This window comes from Oncorhynchus masou, chromosome 15 (genome assembly GCF_036934945.1).
Source record: "Oncorhynchus masou masou isolate Uvic2021 chromosome 15, UVic_Omas_1.1, whole genome shotgun sequence".
Taxonomy (NCBI): domain Eukaryota; kingdom Metazoa; phylum Chordata; class Actinopteri; order Salmoniformes; family Salmonidae; genus Oncorhynchus; species Oncorhynchus masou.
In genome coordinates this window covers 64,597,692-64,624,467 of record NC_088226.1, presented here as the reverse complement: position 1 = coordinate 64,624,467, position 26,776 = coordinate 64,597,692, and the positions used below count along the sequence as shown (strand labels likewise).

Here is a 26,776-nt window from a genome sequence, read left to right as displayed (position 1 = left end):
TGGTTTAAGGTATTGACAACAGACTGTGTTTTACCATGTGAAATGGTTTAAGGTATTGACAACAGACTGTGTTACCATGTGAAATGGTTTAAGGTATTGACAACAGACTGTGTTTTACCATGTGAAATGGTTTAAGGTATTGACAACAGACTGTTTTACCATGTGAAATGGTTTAAGGTATTGACAACAGACTGCATAATTAGCTAAATGAGTCCAGGCAACTGAGAACTTTGTTCAGCCAATGGGGTTTAGTGTTTTAGCCATTGAGAAAAACTGTTAGAGTTTAAGAGACTCCCGAGTCCTATCCCCCTCTCCAATGTTTACAGTGCTTCAGTTACACTCACATTAAAAAAATACCATAGTGTATACTATGGGAGGAATACTGTAGTATTCACTGCAGTGTTTTTGCAGACTTTACTGTAGTATTCACTGTATTATTTTCAGGGACTGAAGTCCACAAAAACACTACTGTGAATACTGTAGTATTTACTGCAGTATACTGTAGTATTGAAAAAGGTAGTATGTACTATATTAATTACTGTAGTGTTTGGCAGACTGTAGTATAGTGCAGTATTTTTGTGGACTGTAGTATATTGTACTATTTTTGCGGACTGTAGTATGGTATACTATAGTATTTTGGGGGACTGTGGTATACTTTAATAGTTACTGTTTTCTTAGACTGCAGTATTGTAACGGTTTTCTTGACTTGAAGGAGAGGCAGACCAAAATGCAGCGTGGTTTCTATTCATGTTTAATTTATAAGACTCTACACATGAACAAACTAACAAACTAACAAAACAAGAAACATGAAAACCCAAAACAGCCCTATCTGGTGCAAACACAGAGACAGGAACAATCACCCACAAAACCCAACACCAAACAGGCTACCTAAATATGGTTCCCAATCAGAGACAATGACTAACACCTGCCTCTGATTGAGAACCATATTAGGCCAAACATAGAAATAGACAAACTAGACATGTAACATAGAATGCCCACTCAGATCACACCCTGACCAAACAAAACATAGAAACATACAAAGCAAACTATGGTCAGGGTGTGACAGTACCTCCCCCCAAGGTGCAGACTCCGGCCGCAAAACTTGAACTGAGGGGCTGAGGGGCTCTGGCGCCTCTGGGCTGAGGGGCTCTGGCGCCTCTGGGCTGACTGGCGGCACTGGCGGATCCTGGCTGACTGGCGGCACTGGCGGCTCCTTGCAGACTGGCGGCACTGGCGGCTCCTTGCAGACTGGCGGCACTGGCGGCTCCTTGCAGACTGGCGGCACTGGCGGCTCCTTGCAGACTGGCGGCACTGGCGGCTCCTTGCAGACTGGCGGCACTGGCGGCTCCTTGCAGACTGGCGGCACTGGCGGCTCCTTGCAGACTGGCGGCACTGGCGGCTCCTTGCAGACTGGCGGCACTGGCGGCTCCTTGCAGACTGGCGGCACTGGCGGCTCCTTGCAGACTGGCGGCACTGGCGGCTCCTTGCAGACTGGCGGCACTGGCGGCTCCTTGCAGACTGGCGGCACTGGCGGCTCCTTGCAGACTGGCGGCACTGGCGGCTCCTTGCAGACTGGCGGCACTGGCGGCTCCTTGCAGACTGGCGGCACTGGCGGCTCCTTGCAGACTGGCGGCTCCTTGCAGACTGGCGGCACTGGCGGCTCCTTGCAGACTGGCGGCACTGGCGGCTCCTTGCAGACTGGCGGCACTGGCGGCACTGGCGGCTCCTTGCAGACTGGCGGCACTGGCGGCTCCTTGCAGACTGGCGGCACTGGCGGCTCCTTGCAGACTGGCGGCACTGGCGGCTCCTTGCAGACTGGCGGCACTGGCGGCTCCTTGCAGACTGGCGGCACTGGCGGCTCCTTGCAGACTGGCGGCACTGGCGGCTCCTTGCAGACTGGCGGCACTGGCGGCTCCTTGCAGACTGGCGGCACTGGCGGCTCCTTGCAGACTGGCGGCACTGGCGGCTCCTTGCAGACTGGCGGCACTGGCGGCTCCTTGCAGACTGGCGGCACTGGCGGCTCCTTGCAGACTGGCGGCACTGGCGGCTCCTTGCAGACTGGCGGCACTGGCGGCTCCTTGCAGACTGGCGGCACTGGCGGCTCCTTGCAGACTGGCGGCACCTGGCGGCACCTGGCGGCGCTGGGCAGACTGGCGGCACTGGCGGCGCTGGGCAGACTGAGGAGCTCTGGCGCCTCTGGAATGAGGGGCTCTAGCGCCTCTGGACTGAGGGGCGGGAGCTCTGGCAGCGCCGAACAGGCGGGAGACTCTGGCTGCGCTGGAGAGGAGGAAGGCTCCGGCAGCACTGGACAGGCGGGAGCACCTGTAAGGATGAGACGGAGAGACAGCCTGGTGCGGGGGGCTGCCACCGGAGGGCTGGTGCGTGGAGGTGGTACCGGATAGACTGGACCGTGCAGGCGCACTGGAGCTCTTGAGCACCGAGCCTGCCCAACCTTACCCGGTTGAATGGTCCCAGTCGCCCTGCCAGTGCGGCGAGGTGGAATAGCCCGCACTGGGCTATGCAGGCGAACCGGGGACACCGTGCGCAAGGCTGGTGCCATGTAAGCCGGCCCAAGGAGACGCACTGGAGACCAGATGCGTAGAGCCGGCTTCATGGCACTTGGAATGATGCCCACTCTAGCCCGGCCGATACGTGGAGCTGGAATGTACCACACCGGGCTATGCACCCGCACTGGGGACACCGTGCGCTCCAAAGCATAACACGGTGCCTGCCCGTTCTCTCTAGCCCTCCGGTAAGCACAGGAAGTTGGCTCAGGTCTCCTACCTGGCTTCGCCATACTTCCTGTGTGCCCCCCTTCAAGACATTTTTGGGGCTGCCTCTCAGGCTTCCTTGCCAGCTGTGTTCCCTCATATCGCCGGCTCCTCTCTCCGGCTGTCTCTGCTCTCCTAGCTTCCTCCACCTTTTCCCATGGAAGGCGATCCTTTCCCACCAGGATCTCCTCCCATGTGTAGCAACCCTTGCCATCCAACATATCATCCCATGTCCATTCCTCTTTGCGCCGCCATTGCCCGTTACCATGCCACTTGGTCCTGTTGTGGTGGGTGATTCTATAACGGTTTTCTTGACTTGAAGGAGAGGCGGACCAAAATGCAGCGTGGTTTCTATTCATGTTTAATTTATAATTTATAAGACTCTGCACATGACCAAACTAACAAAACGTGAAAACCCAAAACAGCCCTATCTGGTGCAATCACAGAGACCGGAACAATCACCCACAAAACCCAACACCAAACAGGCTACCTAAATATGGTTCCCAATCAGAGACAATGACTAACACCTGACTCTGATTGAGAACCATATCAGGCCAAACATAGAAATAGACAAACTAGACATGTAACATAGAATGCCCACTCAGATCACACCCTGACCAAACAAAACAGAAACACACAAAGCAAACTATGGTCAGGTTGTGACAAGTATTTCCTAAAGCTTTGTTGTTTTTCTATCTTTGAGAGAAAGGTAGGGGACTTTCTCCTTGAGAAAACCTGCAGGTTAATGTCTGTAGTATCTACTACTGTGTTTTTTTGTGGATAATACTGTAGTATTTACTATAGTATTCTACTGTATACAAAGATATTCTATAATAGGTACTACACGTGATCGAGGGATACTACAGTGTGTAGTATAGTATACTACAGTTTACTACAGAATTATATAGTAAATACTGTAGTATTCTATACTATAGTATACTCACCAGAGCAGGTGTCACTGTGTATGCGTGCGTGAGTGCCCCGTGCACAGGCGCGTGCGGCGTGCACGGCATGCGCGTGTATGTCTATGTGTTTGCGTGCGTTCCAGCATTGCTGTGAGTGATTAACTCACCTCCCGACAGGGAAAGTGGCAGCCAGCATTAGCATAATGTAATTGGTAGGTAGATGTTGTTTGAGGCAGCAGTTGGATGCATTGATAATAAAACCCATGACACTTTGATTATTATTTCATTTTAATGAGCATTTTGTCAGTACCACGTGTGTTTGATAACCCACAAGCACAGCAAAATAAGCTATTCGTGTCCTTTATTAAAAGCATGAACCCACTGGGCACAGACGTGTAGTCTGATTTCCATTTGTTTGATTTGTCAACTAATGTGAATTCAACATGAAATCAGCAAAATATTTCACCATGTCATTGAATTTAGGTTAAAAGTTGGGTGAAAAAAAAGACAAAATGCCCCTACATTGATGACTTTTTGCAAATCCAATTCATTTTCCATGTTGATTCAAGGTCATCACATAGATTTTGGGGGGTTGAAATTACTTGTAAACAATGTTGATTCAAACAGTTTTGCCCACATGTCTAACTGGCTACTACTGCCTGGCTCAAGACCACAGTCCATTGAGCTAAAATCCTAGATGTTAGCGTTTAGGAGCTGACTGTAATGAAAAGAAAATTCCAGCACACTGGTGATCTATAGTCTTTCTACGTCTACGTTTCTATAGTCTTTCTATGTTAATGTTCCGGGTTTTGGTCAGTAGATGTCCCCATTGTGCTTTTTGTCCCTATGTTTTTCCCTTGATCCCCATTATTATTTGCACCTGTGTCTCGTTTCCCCTGATTGTATTTAAACCCTTTGTTTCCCTCAGTTCTGTGCTCTGTGTTTGTATGTTAGCACCCTGCCCTAGTGTTCTGTGTACTCTTGTCGATTCCGGGTGAAGTTCTTGTGGTATTCTGTTTTTTGTTTTTGTTTATTTTTTGGTGAGTTCTTTTTGTGTTTTTCCTACCACCTTTTGGATTTGCCATTTTTTGCATTTTAGGATTTTTTCTTTATTAAATACACCGTCTTAAGTACTGCTGTGTCTGCCTCATCTTCTGGGTTCTGCTGTCTATTCGTGGCTCAGTTGGTTAAGTGACTGTTTCTCACTCCGGAGACCCAGGTTCGAAACCGGGTCCTGACAAAGATCCATTAAATGTTGGAAACATCTTGATCACCTATGTGCAGCCATTGTCACGTTCAGACCTTTATTCCTTTGTTTTGTCTTTATTTAGTATGGTCAGGGCGTGAGTTGGGGTGGGCAGTCTATGTTAGTTTTTCTATATTTTCTATTTCTGTGTTTGGCCTGATATGGTTCTCAATCAGAGTCAGCTGTCTAGCGTTGTCCCTGATTGAGAACCATATTTAGGTAGCCTGTTTTCCTTTGTGTTTTGTGGGTGGTTATTTTCAGTCTTTGTGTGTCTGCACCAGAGAGAACTGTTTCAGTTGTCACTTTGTTGTTTTGTACTTTTGAAATGTTCAGTTGTTTATTAAAAAGATGAACACGAACCACGCTGCGCTTTGGTCCTCTCCTTCTTCTACCCAAGACAGCCATTACAGCCATTTTATCTCAATATCAACTGATTTCTGGGTAACAGTTAAATATATTACTGTGATTATTTTAAATTTAAAAAAAATGGTCTAAAAGAAACAAAAATAGCTTCTTAGTAAAATGCAATTCCTCAAGCAAGAAGTTTGCTCGGACTGCTTGGGAGTGGTCTGAGCGAGGGGTCTAATCGGAGGAGCCTAATGGAGGGGATGTGTCATCTGAAAATGAGCTGCTGTTGGTAGTGAGGAGGGCAAACTCTTGTTATTGGTCTAATAACTTATATGTCCAAAAACTCCACCCAGACACACAAACTGATACTTCAGGTGTTTTTTTCAAACAGCTTTTACAAGAAGTGCATTATCATAATTTTCACAATCACGTTTTTGACTACACTCCCTTTACTGAAGATAAAAAAGATCTTCATGCATATAGCAGCACATAAGGTGTGCGAGTTTACTTTATAATAGCTTTTAGGAGCTCACAGGAAGTCTCAGGCAAGGTAGTATTGCTCTCTTTCTGTCTAGACAGGCCTATCTGCAGGCACCGGAGGCTACAGACAAGGTTACTGTTAAGGGGAGATTAGCTTGGTGACCCACCTCACAGTGAAGACCTTCACAGACTTGGCTGGCTGCCACTGACTCCCCTTGGATGACCTTTTATCTTGTCCTACTTCTACGACCTTTCATCTTGTCCTACTCCTACGATTTTTCATCTTGTCCTACTCCTATGACCTTTCATCTTGCCCTGATCCTATGACCTTTTAACTTGTCCTGCTCCCATGACCTTTCATCTTGTCCTACTCCTATAACTCACAGGGACAACTTCATTGTTAAGCTTTTCAAGGATGGACTGGGAGTTAAAAGAATTGAATCTACAGCTTTAAGCATATGTCTGGAAGTGAATACACCTGAAGGGGACTGTGTGTGTCCACCACAGTCCCTGTACGCAAATCAGTAGTCTGAGATGTCTTATTTGAGGCCAGGATTTTATCTAATCAGCAGCAGATCCGCCTTATAGCGCACTTGACATTTGAAGGTAATTTATGATTGAGCTGACATGTTCAGCATTTACCGTGATTGCGGTATGTGTGAACACAAAACATTGCCTTTAAATTGTGCATAGCTGAAAAAGCTTGATTGGATTGAATCCCGGCTGTAGACAAGTAAAATGTATAATATTATTGTGGATGCTTAGTGGAAATTGACTCTCACCTGTCCAACTCTCTCGTAGTGCTTCATTTGTAAATTGGAACCTCCCGGAACAAAAAGTGAGCTGAGAGGAGGACCTGGGGGCTCGGAGGTACCAGAACGCATAAAAATAAAAGATTATAATAAAGCAGGGCATATGTATCTTTGTTTTTGTGTGCTGGCATAGAGCACTAGAGTAGAGGCGCTTGCAGAAGTTGCACACAGGGGAATTCTTTGGGAAAAGACACACTCATTGTACAATACTAGGAGGAAATTATAGTCCTGAAAAACCTTTCCAGTTTCACTCAATGATGCACAGCTCACTCACCTGCGATGGCCAATGCGCTCGTGCAGAAAGCCTATATCTTCCTTGTTTTACTTTGCCAAACAATGTCGTTCACTCAATAGGCCTACTTGGAAGTTGATTACATATTTGGTAGCCTACAGACAGTTTAGTATTCTCTTTTCAGCAGAATCCAACGGCTGTTTTGCATGTTGTTCACTGATAGATAAACGGTGCGTTCCCCAACGGTAGGAATGCTTGTGATTGGGCAACACACAAAACACACAATAAGCTATTGATCCTCTGTGGCTAAATTATAGACCTACTCCTGGTGTAGTATTCGGAATTATTTAATTTATGCTGTGGCACCTCCAGCGCCCTTCCCTATGATTCTACAAGGAAATAAGTTTATAAAAAAGACCACATTTACACCACACACAGAGACACATACAATGCTCTCCCTTGCCCTCCATTTGGCAAATATGACCATAATTCTATCCTCCTGATTCTTGCTTACAAGCAAAAACTAAAGCAGGAAGTACCAGTGACTCGCTCAATTCGGAAGTGGTCAGATGACGCAGATGCTACGCTACAGGACTGTTTTGCTAGCACAGACTGGAATATGTTCCGGGATTCATCCACCTCAGTCACCGACTTCATCAATTAGTGCATCGACGACGTCATTCCCACAGTGACCGTACATACATATCCAAACCAGAAGACATGAGGCAACATCCGCTCCGAGCTAAAGGCTAGAGCTGCCACTTTCAAGGAGTGGGACACTAATCCCAACACATATAAGAAATCCCGCTATGCCCTCAGACAAACCATCAAACATGCAAAGTATCAATACAGGTCTAAGATTGAATCCTACTACACTGGCTCTGACGCTCGTCAAATGTGGCAGGGCTTGCAAACTATTACGGACTACAAAGGGAAACCCAGCCGCGAGCTGCCCAGTGACGCAAGCCTACCAGACGAACTAAATGCCTTTTATGCTCACTTGGAGGCAAGCAACACTGAAGCATGCATGAGAGCACCAGCTGTTCAGGACGACTGTGTGATCACAGTGTTGAAAGGCTGGTCATGGCTCATATCAACACCATTATCCTGGGAAACCCTAGACCCACTCCAATTCGCATACCACCCATATGTGAGAATGCTATTCAATGACTACAGCTCAGCATTGAACACCATAGTGCCCTTAAAGCTCATCACTAAGCTAAGGACCCTGGGACTAAAGACTTACCCCTGCAACTGGATTCTGGAATTCCTGACGGCCACCTCCAGGTGGTAAGGGTAGGAAACACAACATCTGTCACACTGATCCTCAACACTGGGGTCCCTGAGGGGTGCGTGCTCAGTCCCCTCCTGTACTCCCTGTTCACTCACGACTGGGTGGCCAAACACGACTCCAACACCATCATTACGTTTGCTGACGACATAAAAGTGGTAGGCCTGATCACCGACAATGATGAGACAGCCTATAGGAGGTCAGAGATTTAGCAATGTGGTGCCAGGACAACAACTTTTCCCCCAATGTGAGCAAGACAAAGGAGATGATTACGTCACCGCCTGGTATGGCAACTGCTCGGCATCCAACCGTAAGGCGCTACAGAGGGGAGTGTGTACAGCCCCGTACATCACTGGGGTCAAGCTTCCTGCCATCCAGGACTTATATACTAGGTGGTGTCAGAGCAGGGCCCGAAAAATTGTCAAAGACTCTAGTCATCCAAGTCATAGACTGTTCTCTCTGCTACCGCACGGCAAGCGCTACCGGAGCGCCAAGTCTAGGTCCAAAAGGCTCCTTTACAGCTTTACCCCCAAGCCGTAAGTCTGCTGAACAACAAATCAAATGGTCACCCAGACTATTTACATTGACCCCCCTTGTTTGTTATTGTCATTTTATTGTGTTACTTTTAATTACATTTTTTACTATAGTTTATTTAGTAAATATTTTCTGCATTGTTGGTTAAGGGCTTGTAAGTAAGCATTTCACGTTAAAGTCTACATCTCTTGTAGTTGGTGCATGTGACAAACAACATTTGATTTGACTTTAAGTGCAATGCTGGACAGATGAGAGTTGCAGGCTCATGTTTATCAGAGCAGGGAGAGGGAGAGGGATCATAGAAAGGGAGTTCTGTAAGAGATACAGGCACGTATTTCACTCTCACCACAGCAATGGCCACGCATTGGTCTATACAGGCTACAGGTTTGAGCAAACCATAAACCTGGGCCAGCCCAACATGAATCAATTATTATAATATCGGGCATGTTTTCACATGATGCGTTTTAGGGGGCAGGAGAATTACAGAGGAGGCAACTCTGATTTTATTGTAATTTTTTCATTGCAAATGGTGAAAATACATTTTCATACCAAGAGAGGTACTGAAACTTGCCAAATGGTTTTCGCAATGAAGCATTCCAAATTGAGGGGTTCCCCTGTTCCGGCAGGATCCGGCTCAAACTAAGCACTGCTGTCTGTCATCAGATCAGATAAAGAAGGGAGGGAAGCTATGTTAGACAGGGGTCACACTGTTCTCTGAGGTTAACTTCCTGTTTCCTGTGTTATTGTTGATATCAGAAAGACGTCACACTGTTCTCTGAGGTTAACTTCCTGTTTCCTGTGTTGTTGTTGAGATCAGACAGACATCACACTGTTCTCTAAGGTTAACTTCCTGTTTCCTGTGTTGTTGTTGTGTTTGCGGTGTGCTGTAAGGCTGGGGCAGCCAGAGCTCCAAGGTGCACATCCACCACAGCACCTGGCTGCACTTCCCTGGTCACAACCTGCGCTGGCTCCTCACCTTCATCCTCCTCTTTGTACTGGTCTGTGAGATTGCTGAGGGCATCGTCTCCGATGGGTGAGTCCATTTCCCCCTAATTCACTACTGCAGTGGTTCTCAACCCTTTATTTATTTATTTTTATTTCACCTTTATTTAACCAGGTGGGCAAGTTGAGAACAAGTTTTCATTTACAACTGCGACCTGTCCAAGATAAAGCAAAGCAGTTCGACACAAACAACGACACAGAGTTACACATGAAGTAAAACAAACATACAGTCAATAATACAGTATAAACAAGTCTATATACGGTGTGAGCAAATGAGGTGAGATAATGGAGGTAAAGGCAAAAAAAGTAAATACAATATAGCAAGTAAAACACTGGAATGGTAGATTTGCAGTGGAATAATGTGCAAAGTAGAAATAAAAATAATGGGATGCAAAGGAGCAAAATAAATAAATAAAATTAAAATAAATACAGTAGGGAAAGAGGTAGTTGTTTGGGCTAAATTATAGGTGGGCTATGTACAGGTGCAGTAATCTGTGAGCTGCTCTGACAGCTGGTGCTTAAAGCTAGTGAGGGTACAGGGCGGAGACTGGCTAGTACTAAGGTACAGAGCAGGGTACATGGCAGAGGTCGGCTAGTAACGTAGACTAAGGTACAGAGCAGGGTACAGGGCGGAGACTGGCTAGTAACAGCGACTAAGGTACAGAGCAGGGTACAGGGCAGAGGCCGGCTAGTAACAGCTACTAAGGTACAGAGCAGGGTACAGGGCGGAGACTGGCAAGTAACAGCGACTAAGGTACAGAGCAGGGTACAGGGCGGAGACTGGCTAGTAACAGCTACTAAGGTACAGAGCAGGGTACAGGGCGGAGACTGGCTAGTAACAGAGACTAAGGTACAGAGCAGGGTACAGGGCAGAGGCCGGCTAGTAACAGCTACTAAGGTACAGAGCAGGGTACAGGGCGGAGACTGGCAAGTAACAGCGACTAAGGTACAGAGCAGGGTACAGGGCGGAGACTGGCTAGTAACAGAGACTAAGGTACAGAGCAGGGTATAGGGCGGAGACTGGCTAGTAACAGAGACTAAGGTACAGAGCAGGGTACAGGGCAGAGGCCGGCTAGTAACAGCTACTAAGGTACAGAGCAGGGTACAGGGCGGAGACTGGCAAGTAACAGCGACTAAGGTACAGAGCAGGGTACAGGGCGGAGACTGGCTAGTAACAGCGACTAAGGTACAGAGCAGGGTACAGGGCAGAGGCCGGCTAGTAACAGCTACTAAGGTACAGAGCAGGGTACAGGGCGGAGACTGGCAAGTAACAGCGACTAAGGTACAGAGCAGGGTACAGGGCGGAGACTGGCTAGTAACAGAGACTAAGGTACAGAGCAGGGTACAGGGCGGAGACTGGCAAGTAACAGCGACTAAGGTACAGAGCAGGGTATAGGGCGGAGACTGGCTAGTAACAGCGACTAAGGTACAGAGCAGGGTACAGGGCGGAGACTGGCTAGTAACAGCGACTAAGGTACAGAGCAGGGTATAGGGCGGAGACTGGCTAGTAACAGCGACTAAGGTACAGAGCAGGGTACAGGGCGGAGACTGGCTAGTAACAGCGACTAAGGTACAGAGCAGGGTACAGGGCGGAGACTGGCTAGTAACAGCGACTAAGGTACAGAGCAGGGTATAGGGCGGAGACTGGCTAGTAACAGCGACTAAGGTACAGAGCAGGGTACAGGGCGGAGACTGGCTAGTAACAGCGACTAAGGTACAGAGCAGGGTACAGGGCGGAGGCCTGCTAGTTTTGACTGTTTAACAGTCTGGTGTTCTGGAGATAGAAGCTGTTTGTCAGTCAGGTGTGTATCAGGTTAGAAAAAAAACATAGCATTTAGCAAGAGACAATTCAGTACAAAACAGCATAGCATGTCTGAGTGTAATTTTCTCCCACATAACTCATACCCTTGTGTAGTGATGTCACGTTTGATACCGGAGCTCCGAGGCATGCGTCGAAATCACTAAGCAGTTAACTTTAAAATAGTTTGCCGATGCATGTATTACTTTATTAGAAACTTTGTTTGATCACTCTCTTTTTCAAACCGTGTGTTGCAGAATCCGAGATCCCACTGATTATTCCATGGTTCCAATGATTTCTTCGGTTCCAAACTACTTTCAAACACCGACTTCTACTGGACACCATAGTTACAAATATAGTATGGATTTTGTACAAACATTTTTCACCTGACCGGTAGCTTAGCAATTACAGTAGGGAACTATAGAACATCGTAGGATGTGAGGGTAGGCGGTTGAGGTTGAGTCCTGTTGAAGGAACACTATGAAAATTGGTTTATGCGAAACCACACTTTCTGCACTGGTCAAATAATTGTGTTTTATTTAATATAGTATATAAGCATCTGTCTTAAGCATCCTAATTAATGCCATTGATGCAGTTTTGGAAGAATATTAGTGTAGGCAAAAATGGTAAGCATGAGGCTAAATGTGAACCTGATATTCCAACTGATTATAGGCTACTAAGGCCAATGACTTACCACTGCACCGCAGATATTCGCTGATCAAGTGGAAAAATAAAACATCTGGCAATCACACACCGCTATATATTGCTGACCAGCAGATATCACTCATTTGCTATTCTAACCAGAAGAAGTGATCTTTCAAACAAAACTTTATTATAATATTTGCAAAAATGACGCGGTTAACAATCACTCAACGGCGTAGAGTAAAGACCCCAACGGACTTAGTTGGGTGTCAGCTTTTTTAGGAAATTACAAAAGCAGGAAGCACCAGTGACTAGATCAATAAAAAAGTGGTCAGAGGAAGCAGATGCTAATCCACATGAGTGTTTTGCCAGCGCAGACTGGAATATGTTGTATATATGGAAGTAAAAGTAATGGAAGTATATATGGAGACTGTTTAGTGCCAAAAATAAGAGGTTAAATACATGTAAAATATATAAAACAAATGTTTCCTGATCTTTCTTATATTGCTCAGATATAGGACAAACACTTCAGAACAAACTTCCTTTAGATTTGTTGGGGGGACCATCTGTCCCATGTACTGAATGTGTTGTTTAATGCGTTTGTATGGGCTAATAGCAGTAAGGTCAAATACAATTTTTCATAAAATATTTTTTTGATATACAGTACCAGTCAAACGTTTGGACACACCTACTTATTCAAGGGTTTTCCTTAATTTACTATTTTCTACATGATCTAATAATAGTGAAGACATCAAAACAATGATATAACACATATGGAATCACGTAGTAACCAAAAAATCCAAAAATATTTCAGATTTCAGATTCTTCAAAGTAGCCACTCTTTGCCTTGATGACAGCTTTGCACACTCTTGACATTCTCTCAACCAGCTTCATGAGGTAGTCACTTATAATGCATTTCAATTAACAGGTGTGCTTTGTTAAAAGTTATTTTGTGGAATTTATTTACTTCTTAATGCGTTTGAGCCAATCAGTTGTGTTGTGACAATGTAGGGGTGGTATACAGAAGATAGCACTATTATGGCAAGAACAGCTCAAATAAGCAAAGAGAAATGACAGTCCATCATTACTTTAAGAAATTTCAAGAATTTTGTGCAGTCATGAAAAGCATCAAGCGCTATGATGAATCTGTCTCTCATGAGGACCGGCACAGGAAAGGAAGTCCCACAGTTGCCTCTGCTGCAGAGAATACATTAATTTAACTGCACCTCAGATTGCAGCCCAAATAAATGCATCACAAAGTTCAAGTAACAGACATCTCAACATAAACTGTTCAGAGGAGACTGTGTGAATCAGGCCTTCATGGTCGAATTGCTGCAAAGAAACCACTACTAAAGGACACCAATAATAAGAAGAAGAGACTTGCTTGGTCCTAGAAACATGAGCAATAGATATTTGACCGGTGGAAATCTGTCCTTTGGTCTGATGAGTCCAAATTTGCTCAGAGTAAGTTGGAACTCCTTTAAGACTGTTGTAAAAGCATTCCTCATGAAGCTGGTTGAGAGAATGTCAAACAATGGGTTGTTTGTTATCCAACTGACTGTGTTATGTCCAATATTTTACCCAAATGTAAAACTTCTTAGGGCTAGGCGTCTCGCCAGTGGGACACCTGTCGACAACTTCCAGTGAAATTGGAGGGCGCACAATTCAAATAAATAATCATAAATATTATGGATATTAAATATTTAGGTACATACAAGTGTCTTGTATCGGTTAAAAGCTTAAAGTTTTGTTCATCGAACTGCAATGTCTGATTTACAATAGGCTTTACAGGAAAAGCATGCCATGCGATTGTTTGAGGACGGCGACCACATCAAAATATTTTTCAAACAGCACAGGCTTCATAAAATCACAAATAGCGATTAAATATTCACTTGCTTTTTGATAATAATCCTTTGATTTGCAATCCAAAGGGTCCCAGCTACAACATGCATGGTCGTTTTGTTAGATCAAATCCTTCTTTATATCCTAAAAAGTCTGTTTTGTTGGAGCCATCGATTTGAGTAATCCACTCATTCAACATGCAGAGAAAGGAATCCAAAAAGCTACCGCTAAACTTTGTTAAAACAAATCAAAATACATATCTATTTAATCCTCAGGTACCCTAAAATGTAATTAGACTATAATATTTCATAAGGAAAGAAGTATGTTCAATAGGAAAGCAAAATTAGCAGGTACACGCGCAGACTGAATTCCAACTCTGACTCCCAGTACTAAAACTCAAAAATCTTCCTTGTTTGGTAAGAAACAAGCCTGAAACCTTGAACAAAGACTGTTGACACCTAGTGGAAGCTATAAGAATTGCAATCTGGTAGCTGGATTTGGATATGACCCCATACGTTCCATTGGAAGAGCATGGGCTCTCAAAACAAACAATATTCTGATTGTTTTTTGGGGGGATTTTCTCCTACCATATCAATTGTGCTATAGTCTCATACATATTTTAACATTCATACAAATAGACCCTAGCCTGAACTCAGCATTTGTTTTGTGTGTACAGTCACCATACAGTCCCCTACAGTCTACTACACATGATTATTATTGTCTGTGGAATTGAATTGAATGTAAGCGCTCTCCTGCTGCTCTCCAGTCTTTCACTCCAAAATGCCATTCACTATCACACAATGCCTGATTGTAGCTATTATATGGCATTGTTGTATGACATATTAAAGCTACAATAAGTTGTATATAGAATGATTTTAAACGCACCGATTGGGATGTGTGTGTGTGTGTGTGTGTGTGTGTGTGTGTGTGTACGCATGTGCACATGTGTGTTCTCCCAGGTTCACCCAGTCCCTCCACCTGCACCTGTACATGCCTGCAGGCCTGGCCTTCATGGCTGGGATCACCTCCATCATCTACTACCACAACATAGAGACCTCCAACTTCCCCAAGCTACTGCTAGGTAAGGCTCCTTAAAACGTACCCCCAACTACCCTAACCTACTGCTGGGCAGGGCTCCTTAATGGTTCTTGAAACACTTTTCAGTGCACTGTAAAAAAATTCTGTAAATTTAGAGCAAAACTTTCACAGTTAGCTACAGTACTGTAAAGCGCAATGCATTATGGGGGCTCAATGTCATTCCACTACGCTGCTATACAACTATATTACCTGTTTGCTGTATATTTACAGCCGCATAGTGTCAATTATGGTTCATTGTGGAAAAATGTTGTAGGTGGCGAAAGAATCTCTGGCTAATTAACTTATTTTGAGGCGTGCCTTGTAAGTGGCTATAGTTTTAATGACTCCAACCTAAGTGTATGTAAACTTCCAACTACAACTATATATAGGCCTAAGGCTGAAACAATAAGAAGACACAGTAGCAGAAGAAATTCAGTCACTCTTTTGTTTCATCACAAAACTAGACTTCACCAGACATCAGTCACAAAACATGACCTACAGCATGGTCAAGAAAGTTAATGTTTTCAACATTTTCAGATTACTAAACAACTATGGATTTAGAAACATGGAGAGTTACTGCAAGTTGCAAAGATAACAGGAGTTGGCTCCACTATTCCAGCAACATTTTAACTTCAACATCATCTAATCACCTATGCTTAGTCTACTACAGCGACAACTAAAAGATACCAAAACGATTTAGTCCAATCAACGTAAGATGTGGCTGTCCATGGTACTGATATCCGTGTGTGTGTGTGTTACCTCACCCTACTTGTAGAGACAATGCCGTCCTCCTTTCATGTTGCCTGGACGGTCAATGAATCTGTTATACAGTATACGCTTTCAGTTTTTGTTGTCCTAGGCTACCTGGCTAAAATGCTTGCTCACTAGCCTATCTTCCTTTCATGGGCAACAATGTGCCAGGCTTACTACATCTAGCCTAATGTTGAATGTTCATCCTCCAAGCCAGGGGCACAATGTATACATTTATGGTTGGATCAGAATTGCAATTATAATCATTGGCCAGTATGGAGAATTAAGTAAAACCACAAGTCGAAATACCTATCTCCATCCATGGCTAATTAAGGAAAGGGACCATTTTTAGCTAGCTAGCCACCGAAGAACAACAACACAACGAGATGCAACAATTATATTTTTTCTGTCAATGACGTCTGGATTCTGGTGATGTGATTGGAATATGCCACAGTCATAGCAAATAAAAGTATTCTGTGTACCGTTAACGAAAATGTTGTAGTTAAGCAAGCTACTTGCAAGTATGTATAAAAAAACTATGTAAATATTGCCTGTAATTTACTGTAAAATTACATGTTTGATAGTGTTTGTGTATGCATACAGTGTGGGTGTGTGCATAAGGCGCGTGTGTGTGTGTGTGTGTGTGTGTATATATGCATGCAGTGTGCATGCAGTGTGCATGTATGCATAAAGTGTGAGTGTGTGCATAAAGTATGTGTGCATGCAAACTATGGCAGAATGGTCACCACACTTTAATGCACAGTTCACCTCAGTTTAGGACTTAACATGAAAACGTCCATCTTCAACTGCTGAGGTCTGCCTCTCTGCAGTGCAAAGAAGCCACAGGTTGTAGAAGAGATGCCCAATTACTGTGTGGTCGAGAGCAACCTCTTGCTTCACTGAATGGTGGATAAACCTTGTCTGATTTACTGTAGCCTTGTTGGCCCTGAAGGCCTTCTAAGCACAATCAATGAGCAATTCAATGTTGTACTTACCATAAGTGGTTTCGTCTAAACCAGGGATGGGCATCTGGCGGGGGGAACTCAGTGGGGGTCTCATCTTAATGTTGAGAAATAGAATAATAGAATACACAAGGTGCAATTTTGAAATGTGGTTGTGCATCAGCAGTTTTTTTTCTTGTTATGTCTGTCAATGACAGTCACTCAGTTAGCCCATGTCAGTAACAAAACATTAATTGGTAAATTAGTCTAGCCAGCTATCTAAACTTGTAGTAATGATGGTAAAATTACCAACTGGGACCTCCATTGATTTTGTTACTCACTGTCACTCAGATATCATATTCAAAACGGCAAACATTGGCAAAATGAGTAGAATTGCAACGAACATGCTTTAAAACTTCTAATTGTTCTCTTCGCTGTCAAGCTGGAGGCAATGTGGGGGCCCCCCCACAACAAAATTTCACTTAGGGCCCCCAGAAGGCTAGGGCCGGATCTGACTGCATGTGTCGGTATGGACACGCAGACCTGCAAACCACTCATGATTTTCAGATTTTTTTTGTGCCCCTCCCATCAAAGTTGCTTATCCTTGGTCGAAACCATAGGCATTACAAATGAACTGTTAATCCAGATGTACGGTTCATTATGTTGAGATGGCTTTCGATCTATAGGTCAGATTGTGTTAATGGGATTCATCTGTTAATTGAATGATTTGAATATTCCACCCTGAAACCATATAATTGTATGGAATTGATTAGAATGCATAAAATGATAATCAGTAAATGTGTAGTTCTACTCAGATTTATGGTAAAACAATATACCTAATGTTTATGTCTTCATGGTAGCCTAGTGGTTAGGGTAGCCTAGTGGTTAGAGTGTTGGATTAGTAAACAAAAGATTGCAAGTTTGAATCCCTGAGCTGACAAGGTACAAATCTGTCGTTCTGCCCCTGAACAGGCAGTTAACCCACTGTTCCTAGGCCGTCATTGAAAATAAGAATTTGATCTTAACTGATTTGCCTAGTAAAATAAAGGTAAAATAAAAAAAAAATGTTTTTAAAGACAGACTGTCTGATCGCAATTCGGCGCCGACCTGACTAGAGATTTGGGGGAGTACGGCTCAAGGTCTTCCTAATCTCTGTCAGCTGGGTAGCAGGACATGGCTATTAATTATACTGCAGTTCAAAGTAGACAAACAATGCAGTAGAATATTATATGTGTGTCCACTGAGCAGGAGTCAGAGATGTGATTTGTGTAAAAACTGTATACTTGTATATATTCCAAACAGATATTAGGTTGAAATGGGATCGTTTTTTCCCCACAATACTGTGTACTGTAGTTATCCTCGTAAATAATTTGTATTGAATAAGTAGTGATTCAAATGACAGCAGAGAATATTAAAGGTCCGGCACAGTCCAGATGAAATTTGATGATTTTCAGTGAAACCAGATCAAAGTAGGATGGCCAAAGTATGAAAAATAACTCATGAAAGTACTGGTCCCCTCCCCTGTGTCAAAAACTTGGATTCAAACGGCGGGATTATAAGGGATGTGACATTACAAAACCCCTCTAATTTTAATAATACACCAATGGTAACGTCTTTATCTCTTACCAAATTTAGTACCGCTTTGTAAGCAACATCTCAAAAGGCGTGTTCGCAGAGGGGCGTGGGTAACATAACTTGACTGCAGCGTATCAACAAATATAATGATCTGTTTCCCCTATTCATCTAAGGCAGGGGACTCCAACAGGTTTATTGCAAGCTAGCAGTAGCTTGCAGCCCACCTATGAGTAGCTCTTGAAACAATTCTGAAAGTACGTGCAATTTTCACGTGTTCAACTGAAAAACTGTCATAATTAAATTTAAAATCTAATCAGTGCAACTTTGACATTATCCCACCCCTGGCCACTATTGGTTTAAAAAGCCAAAACTAACTGCCAATTCATTTCTAGCAATATTGCCTCTGTCTGTCTGTGTGGTGCGTGTATTTGTCCATCACTCAGTGTGTAGCCAGTTGATGTGATAACCCTCTTGTGGGTTGACAGAAATACTTTTACCAAAACATTTCATGAAATGAGCAGCAGCAGTACAGGACTGTCCTTAGACCGTCCTTACATTAGATGGCACATTCCTCACTCGGTTGATTCGCAATTAAAGGGCCAGATGCGCAATTAAAGGGGAATTATACAAAAAATATCAAACGTGTTCATTTTCTTCCAGACCTAAACAAATTCAAATGTGATTGAAGCATTGACATGGACTCAGAACATTGTTGTTCTGAGCTAGTTACTGGCTAGTTGGTCTTCAGCCAGCATGGAACAAAAGGGGGGAGGGTTGTTTAAAACTCTGACGCAGTTGTCATGAAGAGATATGCCAAACGGAAAATGTATTCAAATTCTTGACATTGTTGATAGTCATGGTTTATGAATCATTTCTGGCAGTCTGGCTCTGTCTTTGGATTGGATGTTGTTTGAGGTGCTTTGTGTTTCAGCAAATTTGCTTGAGATGATCTTACTGCAACGCTGCTTTCATGTTGCTTGACACAGGGGGAGAGAAAATGGATTGGTGTTTCAAATGCAGGCCATGTTTCTGTTATGAACATTTGTAGAATTCATGGGGGACAAATACACCAAATACCAGAATGCTCAGCACACTCTCCTACGAGACTCAGTTACCATGGTTTCTCTCCCATCAAAAATGTATGAAGATATAGAAATGACATCTGTCAGGTAATCTTGGATGTGTCATGGGGATTTAAAATGGATAGCATATGAGAGTGATTTGTCTTTCGACAGGTAGGCACGGTAATTCTGACCGTTTATTACAGCAGTATATTCCCTATTGACACTGAGTTGTAACATCAGAAATGCTATGACACAAAATGTGAACTAAACTGACAAAAGCAGAGGAAAGAAAGGGAACATGGATTATAAAATGTATGCATGATATTCATTTCACACTCACTGTGCCTCACAGAAGATAGTCCACTCCTGATGCAGTGTGCAGTTCACCAGAAACACACTTCCTTTGACTTACCCTGGATATCTGCATCATCTGTTAGGAATGAATAGGACATTCCTAACCCTTTACATTTATCAGGAGTTGACTTGAAATTACTGCCGTGGTCAGACTGAGTGGGGATTTCCTTATGATTCCAGACATGTTCTAGTGTTCCTCTCTGATCTTCTCTAAAGCCCTACTGTTCTACTGGGTCTTGGCCTTTCTGATGAAAACCATTAAGTTTGCCAAGTACACGGAGCACAGCGTTGGCCTGAGACAACTCCGCTACGGCATCACAGGACTCCTGGCCCTGCTCTACGGACTACTACTGGCTGTGGAGATCAACGTCATACTGGGCAGGGTGAGCAGCAGTGTGTGGGAAGGGGATGGTATGTGTGTGTGCCCAAGCATTTGTGTGTGCCTTTTTGTGTGTCATCCTAGAGTGTATCCCTTCTCGGGGAAAAAAAACTTGTTTTGGGGAGGAGCTCATTACAATAATACTCAGCATGCTTTTCAAATTGTACATTTTTACATTACATTTATATTTAGTTAATTAATTTATCAGAGGCTCGTATCAAACCATAGTGCATCTGACTTCTGATACCAATGCAGGGTGAAAAGGGGCCAGAACACTGAACTGCTATACATTTTTTTTAATTAAAAAGTATTTTGTATTACAGCTCTCGAAAGTATCTTTTTACAAAATACATTGGAGTGTACAGTACTTCAACCTAGAGTAACAACAATGAGAAAATACTCAGCAGTAATTAATATATACAGTATATAAACTCAGCAAAAAAATAAACGTTTTCAGGACCCTGTCTTTCAAAGATAATTCGTTAAAATCCAAATAACTTTACAGATCTTCATTGTAAAGGGTTTTAACACTGTTTCCCATGCTTGTTCAATGAACCATAAGCAATTAATGAACATGTGTCTGTGGAACGGTCATTAAGACACTAACAGCTTACAGACAGTAGGCAATAAAGGTCACAGTTATGAAAACTTAGGACACTAAAGAGGCCTTTCTACTGACTCTGAAAAACACCAAAAGAAAGATGCCCAGGGTCCCTGCTCACCTGCGTGAACATGCCTTAGGCATGCTGCAAGGAGGCATGAGGACTGCAGATGTGGCCAGGGCAATAAAACGCAATGTCTGTACTGTGAGACGACTAAGACAGCGCTACAGGGAGACAGGACAGACGTCTGGTTGTCCTCGCAGCAGCAGACCACGTGTAACAACACCTCTACGGGATAGGTTCATCCGAACATCACACCTGCCTGGATAGGTACAGAGTGGCAACAACAACTGCCTGAGTTACACCAAGAACGCACATTCCCTCCATCAGTGCTCAGACTGTCCGCAATAGGCTGAGAGAGGCTGGACTGAGGGCTTGTAGCCCTGTTGTAAGGCAGGTCCTCACCAGACATCACTGGCAACAATGTCGCCTATGGGCACAAACCCACTGTCGCTGGACCAGACAGGACTCGCGGTTTTGTGTCACCGGATTCGCGTTTTTTCATCGAAGAATGAGCATTACACCGAGACCTGTACTCTGGAGCGGGATCGATTTGGAGGTGGAGGGTCCGTCATGGTCTGTGGCGGTGTATCACAACATCATCGGACTGAGCTTGTTGTCATTGCAGGTGTTACATGGAAGACATTCTCCTCCATCATGTGGTACCCTTCTTGCAGGCTCATCCTGACATGACCCTCCAGCATGACAATGCCTCCAGCCATAATGCTCGTGCTATGCATGATTGCCTGCAAGACAGGAATGTCAGTGTTCTGCCATGGCCAGCGAAGAGCCCGGATCTCAATCCCATTGAGCATGTCTGGAACCTGTTGGATCGGAGGGTGAGGGCAAGGGCCATTCCCCCCAGAAATGTCCGGGAACTTGCAGGTGCCTTGGTGGAAGAGTGGGGTAACATCTCACAGCAAGAACTGGCAAATTTGGTGCAGTCCATGAGGAGGAGATGCACTGCAGCACTTAATGCAGCTGGTGGCCACACCAGATACTGACAGTTACTTTTGAATGAACCCCCCCTTTGTTCAGGGACACATTTTTCCATTTCTGTTAGTCACATGTCTGTGGAACCTGTTCAGTTTATGTCTCTGTTGTTGAATCTTGTTATGTTCATACAAATATTTACACATGTTAAGTTTGCTGAATATAAATGCAGTTGACAGTGAGAGGATGTTTCTTCTTTTGCTGAGTTTATTTCAAATACATATAGCATATAAATATATCTATAGTTTTTCAACCGAATGAGTACAAAAATAGTTGCAGGCTAGCAATTAATTAAAAATAAATCTTACGTTTTTGGTTTTACCTGCTGGGCCAATTCTCGGTTTGTGTTACTAAATAGCAGTGTGTGTGGAAGTTATGTGTCTATGCCATAATTCTTCAGTAACCTAGGTTCCCCCAAAATGAGACTCACTGCTGAACTGAGCTGAACTGACTGTGTTACTTAGGAACAAAAGTGTTGCATAGAGTAAAACACTAATGCAATATTCACTGCATGAGAAACTAGGCAATGCTCCCGTTTCAGCACTCAGGGTACCAGAGATGTACCTCACTGTTAGGCCTGATGCATGCCTTACTTCTTTCTCTCTCCTTTCATCTATTCTCATCCTTTTCTCTTCTCGTTTCATCTCTTGTCTTATTTTCTCTTCTCTTCAACATACAGTACCAATCGAAAGTTTGGACACACCTACTCATTCAAGGGTTTTTCTTTATTTTTACTATTTTCTACATTGCAGAATAATAGTGAACATATCAAAACTATGAAATGACACACATGGAATCATGTAAATTAGTAGCCAAAAAAAGTGTGAAACAAATCAAATCAATTTTATATTTGAAAATCTTCAAAGTAGCCACCCTTTGCCTTGATGGCAGCTTTGCACACAATTGGCATTCTCTCAACCAGCTTCACCTGAAATGCTTTTCCAACAGTCTTGAAGGAATGTAAACATATGCTGAGCAGTTGTTGGCTGATTTTCCTTCACTCTGCGGTCCAACTCATCCCAAACCATCTCAATTGGGTTGAGGTTGAGTCATTGTGGAGGCCAGTGATAATCCCACTAAGTGCAAACCAGATGGGATGGCGTATCACTGCAGAAAACTGTGGTAGCCATGCTGGTTAAGTGTGCCTTGGTATTCTAAAATCACAGACAGTGTCACCAGCAAAGCACCCCCACACCATCACACCTCCTCTTCCATGCTTCGCAGTGGGAACCACACATGAGGAGACCATCCGTTCACCTACTCTGCGTCTCATGACAGTTGGAATCAAATTTGGACTCTTCACACCAAAAGACAGATTTCCACCGGTCTCATGTCCATTGTGTGTGTTTCTTGGCCCAAACAAGTCTCTTCTTCTTATTGGTGTCCTTTAGTAGTGGTTTCTTTGCAGCAATTCAACCATGAAGGCCTGATTCACAAGAAGAGTTGATGTTGAGATTTGTCTGTTACTTGAACTCTTTGAAGCATTTCTTTGGGCTGCAATCTGAGGTGCAGTTAACTCTAATTCATTTATCCTCTGCAGCAGAGGTAACTCTGTCTTCCTTTCCTGTGGCGGTCCTCATGAGAGCCAGTTTCATCATTGCGCTTGATGGTTTTTGTGACTGCACTTGAAGAAACTTTCCGGATTGACTGACATTCATGTCTTAAAGAAATGATGGACTGTCCGTTTCTCTTTACAATGTAGAAAATAGTAATAATAAATTAAAACCCTTGAATGATTAGGTGTGTCCAAACTTTTGACTGGTACTGTAGCTCTAAAACTGAAAAGCTCAAGTAAACACAATTCAGGGGTATTATTTCAGTGTCTAATACAGGGAGGCTTTGCCAAGGTGTTGATACTTTTGCCAACCCGTTATCAGGAAACCCATAATGTATTACACAACAGAGCCAACTTCACGATCAAATACTCTTCATCACCCATAATGATCAGACACTATCTGTGATATCCAGTGGAGAACAGGCCAACAATATAATTAACAATACTTGGATTAAGTAAGTGTTTCTGAAACTGGATGTATGTTAGCGAATAGTTGCGTACTTCATTGCATTGTTCACGTTTGTATGAGCAAAATCTTTTTCTCCCTCTGTTTCTCTCCCTATGTCCCTTCATATAGCGCTACCTGTGTTTCACTGAGGCTACAGAGGTGAAGCCTCCAGAGGACCTGCAGGACCTGGGGGTGAGGTTCCTGCAGCCCTTCGTCAACCTGCTGTCCAAGGCCACCTATTGGTGGATGAACACATTCATCACGGCAGCCCACCGCCGCCCCATCGACCTCAAGGTCATCGGCAAGCTACCTATCGCTATGCGAGCCCTCACCAACTACCTGAAGCTCCGCAAGGCTTTCGAGAGCCAGAGGGTAAAGGTAGTAATACTACTTTACTTCTCTCACACTGAGCATGTGAGAGAGAGAGAGAGAGAGAGAGAGAGAGAGAGAGAGAGAGAGAGAGAGAGAGAGAGAGAGAGAGAGAGAGAGAGAGAGAGAGAGAGCGAGAGCGAGCGAGAGCGCGAGCGAGAGATGGTCGGGTAAGAGAGAGCGAGAGATGGTCGGGTAAGAGAGAGCGAGAGATAGAGCGAGAGATGGTCGGGTAAGAGATAGAGCGAGAGATGGTCGGGTAAGAGATGGAGGGAAAGATAGAGAAACATGGAGAGAGAAAGAAAGAGAGCGAGACTAACATAATCATAGACCACATGTTCAACCCTTCAACTCACAACTGGCCAAAAACAACAAATTGAAAGCCATGCCCCCAAAAAGGCCACACCTCTAATATAGTTTTCCAGTGCATTGCATTGTCTAGTGAATTGTAGCATTACCAGCCATGAGTGTATTTGGTAGTGATAGAGAGCTCGTTGTCGAATTCATTCATGTTCTGTCCTGTGGTCTTCAGCTAGTTCCTATTGGAGGTAAATCTTATCGTTACAATTGAACTCTAGGACAATTCAAATATATCAGACGGCCTTAATTTGATGGCAAAGTTTTACCCTAACACAGTGGTGTTATAAATCTCTTGATTTTCAGGCCACATCCGGCCTGCAAGGTATATTATACTAGTGATGTGTAATTCCTATCACAATCCAGAGTTAGTACATCCAAGAGTTGGAATTTTATTCATCCGCAACCTGCATTCAGAATGACTGCCTGGATTAGGAACATAGCGAGGAGACTACCTAAACCATTTATTAAACTAACAGGTGCAATAAATCAAACTAACTGATTGAATTAGTTTAGTGAAATGTATGTTATATATCTGTGTGTTGCATAAGATTAATCAATCAATCAAGGAAGGTGAATTCACCAATTTGTAAGTCGCTCTGGATAAGAGCGTCTGCTAAATGACTTAACTGTAAATGTTAAATGTAATCAATGTACATGCACAGATAGTAAAAACAATCCTAAAATGTCTACCTGCAGTAGAGCATGCTGGGAAATCTGATAATGATGGCCGTGGTTTTGATGGGAACGTTTAACGCTCCAGAGAGTAAAACTGACACAATCACACTCTCACACTGGTTATTAACACCAACACTGGGCTTATTTTACACCACTGAGTGTTAATTTCACTCTTAGAGAGTTCATTTTTCTCCTGAATCTACACTAGAAATGTTCCACTGAAAAATCAACACGAGGTAACACTGGCCAATTTTGCTGTGAGGAAATGAATCTGTTGAGAGAGAGAGAGAGGCTGTACTGCAGCGCCAGCTGTGCCATCAGAGTCCCTGGGTTTGCGCCCAGGCTCTGTCGTGACCGGGAGGTCCGTGTGGCGACACACAATTGGCCTAGCGTCGTCCGGGTTAGGGAGGGCTTGGTCGGTAGGGATGTCCTTGTCTCATTGCACACCAGTGACTCCTGTGGCGGGCCGGGCGCAGTGCGCGCTAGCCAAGGTTGCCAGGTGCACGGTGTAGCTTCAGACACGTTGGTGCGGCTGGCTTCCGGGTTGGATGCGCGCTGTGTTAACTTCTTGAAACTCCCCATCCCGGATCCGGGATCGTGACTAAAGCCTCAGGCTCATTAGCATAACGCAACGTTAACAATTTCTGAAAATCGCAAATAAAATGAAAATAATGCGCCTACTCTCAAGCTTAGCCTTTTCTTAACAACACTGTCATCTCAGATTTTCAAAATATGCTTTTGAACCATAGCAATTCACTAATTTGTGTAAGAGTATGCTAAGCTAGCTTAGCATTTTGAGTAGCATTTAGCACGCAACATTTTCACAAAAACCAGATAACCAAATAAATAAAATCATTTAACTTTGAAGAGCTTCGGATGTTTTCAATGAGGAGACTCTCAGTTACATAGCAAATGTGCAGTTTTTCAAAAAAATATTATTTGTGTAGGACAAATCGCTCCGTTTTGTTCACGTTTGGCTATGAAAAAAACCTGTATACAGTTATAGCCTGAAGCTCATTAGCATAATGTAACGTTAACGATTTCTGAAAATCGCAAATAAAATGAAAATAATGCGCCTACTGTCAAGCTTAGCCTTTTCTTAACAACACTGTCATCTCAGATTTTCAAAATATGCTTTTGAACCATAGAAATTGACTAATTTGTGTAAGAGTATGCAAAGCTAGCAATGCATTTTGAATAACATGTAGCACGCAACATTTTCACAAAAACCAGATAACCAAATAAATAAAATCATTTACCTTTGAAGAGCTTCTGATGTTTTCAATGAGGAGACTCTCAGTTACATACCAAATGCGCAGTGTTTCCTGAAAGCGTCTGTGTGTAGGAGAAATCGTTCCGTTTTCCACATTGCGTCTGGCTACCGAAACGAACCGAAAATTCAGTCACCTACAACGTAAAACTTTTTCCGGATTAACTACATAATATCGACCGAAACATGGCAAACGTTGTTTGGAATCAGTCCTCAAGGTGTTTTTTCACATATCTCTTCATTGACATGCAGTTCGTGGAAGCTTGCTTTACTAAAAATACTAAAAATAGTGGCAGGTGACTTTTGCGCACACGTGGTAAATGTGGTCTCTTATGGTCAATCTTCCAATGATCTGCCTACAAATACGTCACAATGCTGCAGACACCTTGGGGAAACAGACA

General features: G+C 43.6%; 1 protein-coding gene across 1 annotated transcript in view; it reads left to right on the top strand.

The window, feature by feature from the left end:
• The window catches only part of LOC135556641 (ATP-binding cassette sub-family C member 8-like), a 148,649-nt gene that overhangs the window by 10,781 nt on the left and 111,092 nt on the right, over positions 1-26,776 (top strand). Inside the window, exons 2-5 of the mRNA XM_064990008.1 lie at positions 9,511-9,652; positions 14,863-14,984; positions 19,881-20,047; positions 23,831-24,073. Of these exons, the coding sequence (XP_064846080.1) occupies positions 9,511-9,652; positions 14,863-14,984; positions 19,881-20,047; positions 23,831-24,073 (674 nt within the window). The remainder of the gene's footprint in view (positions 1-9,510; positions 9,653-14,862; positions 14,985-19,880; positions 20,048-23,830; positions 24,074-26,776) is intronic.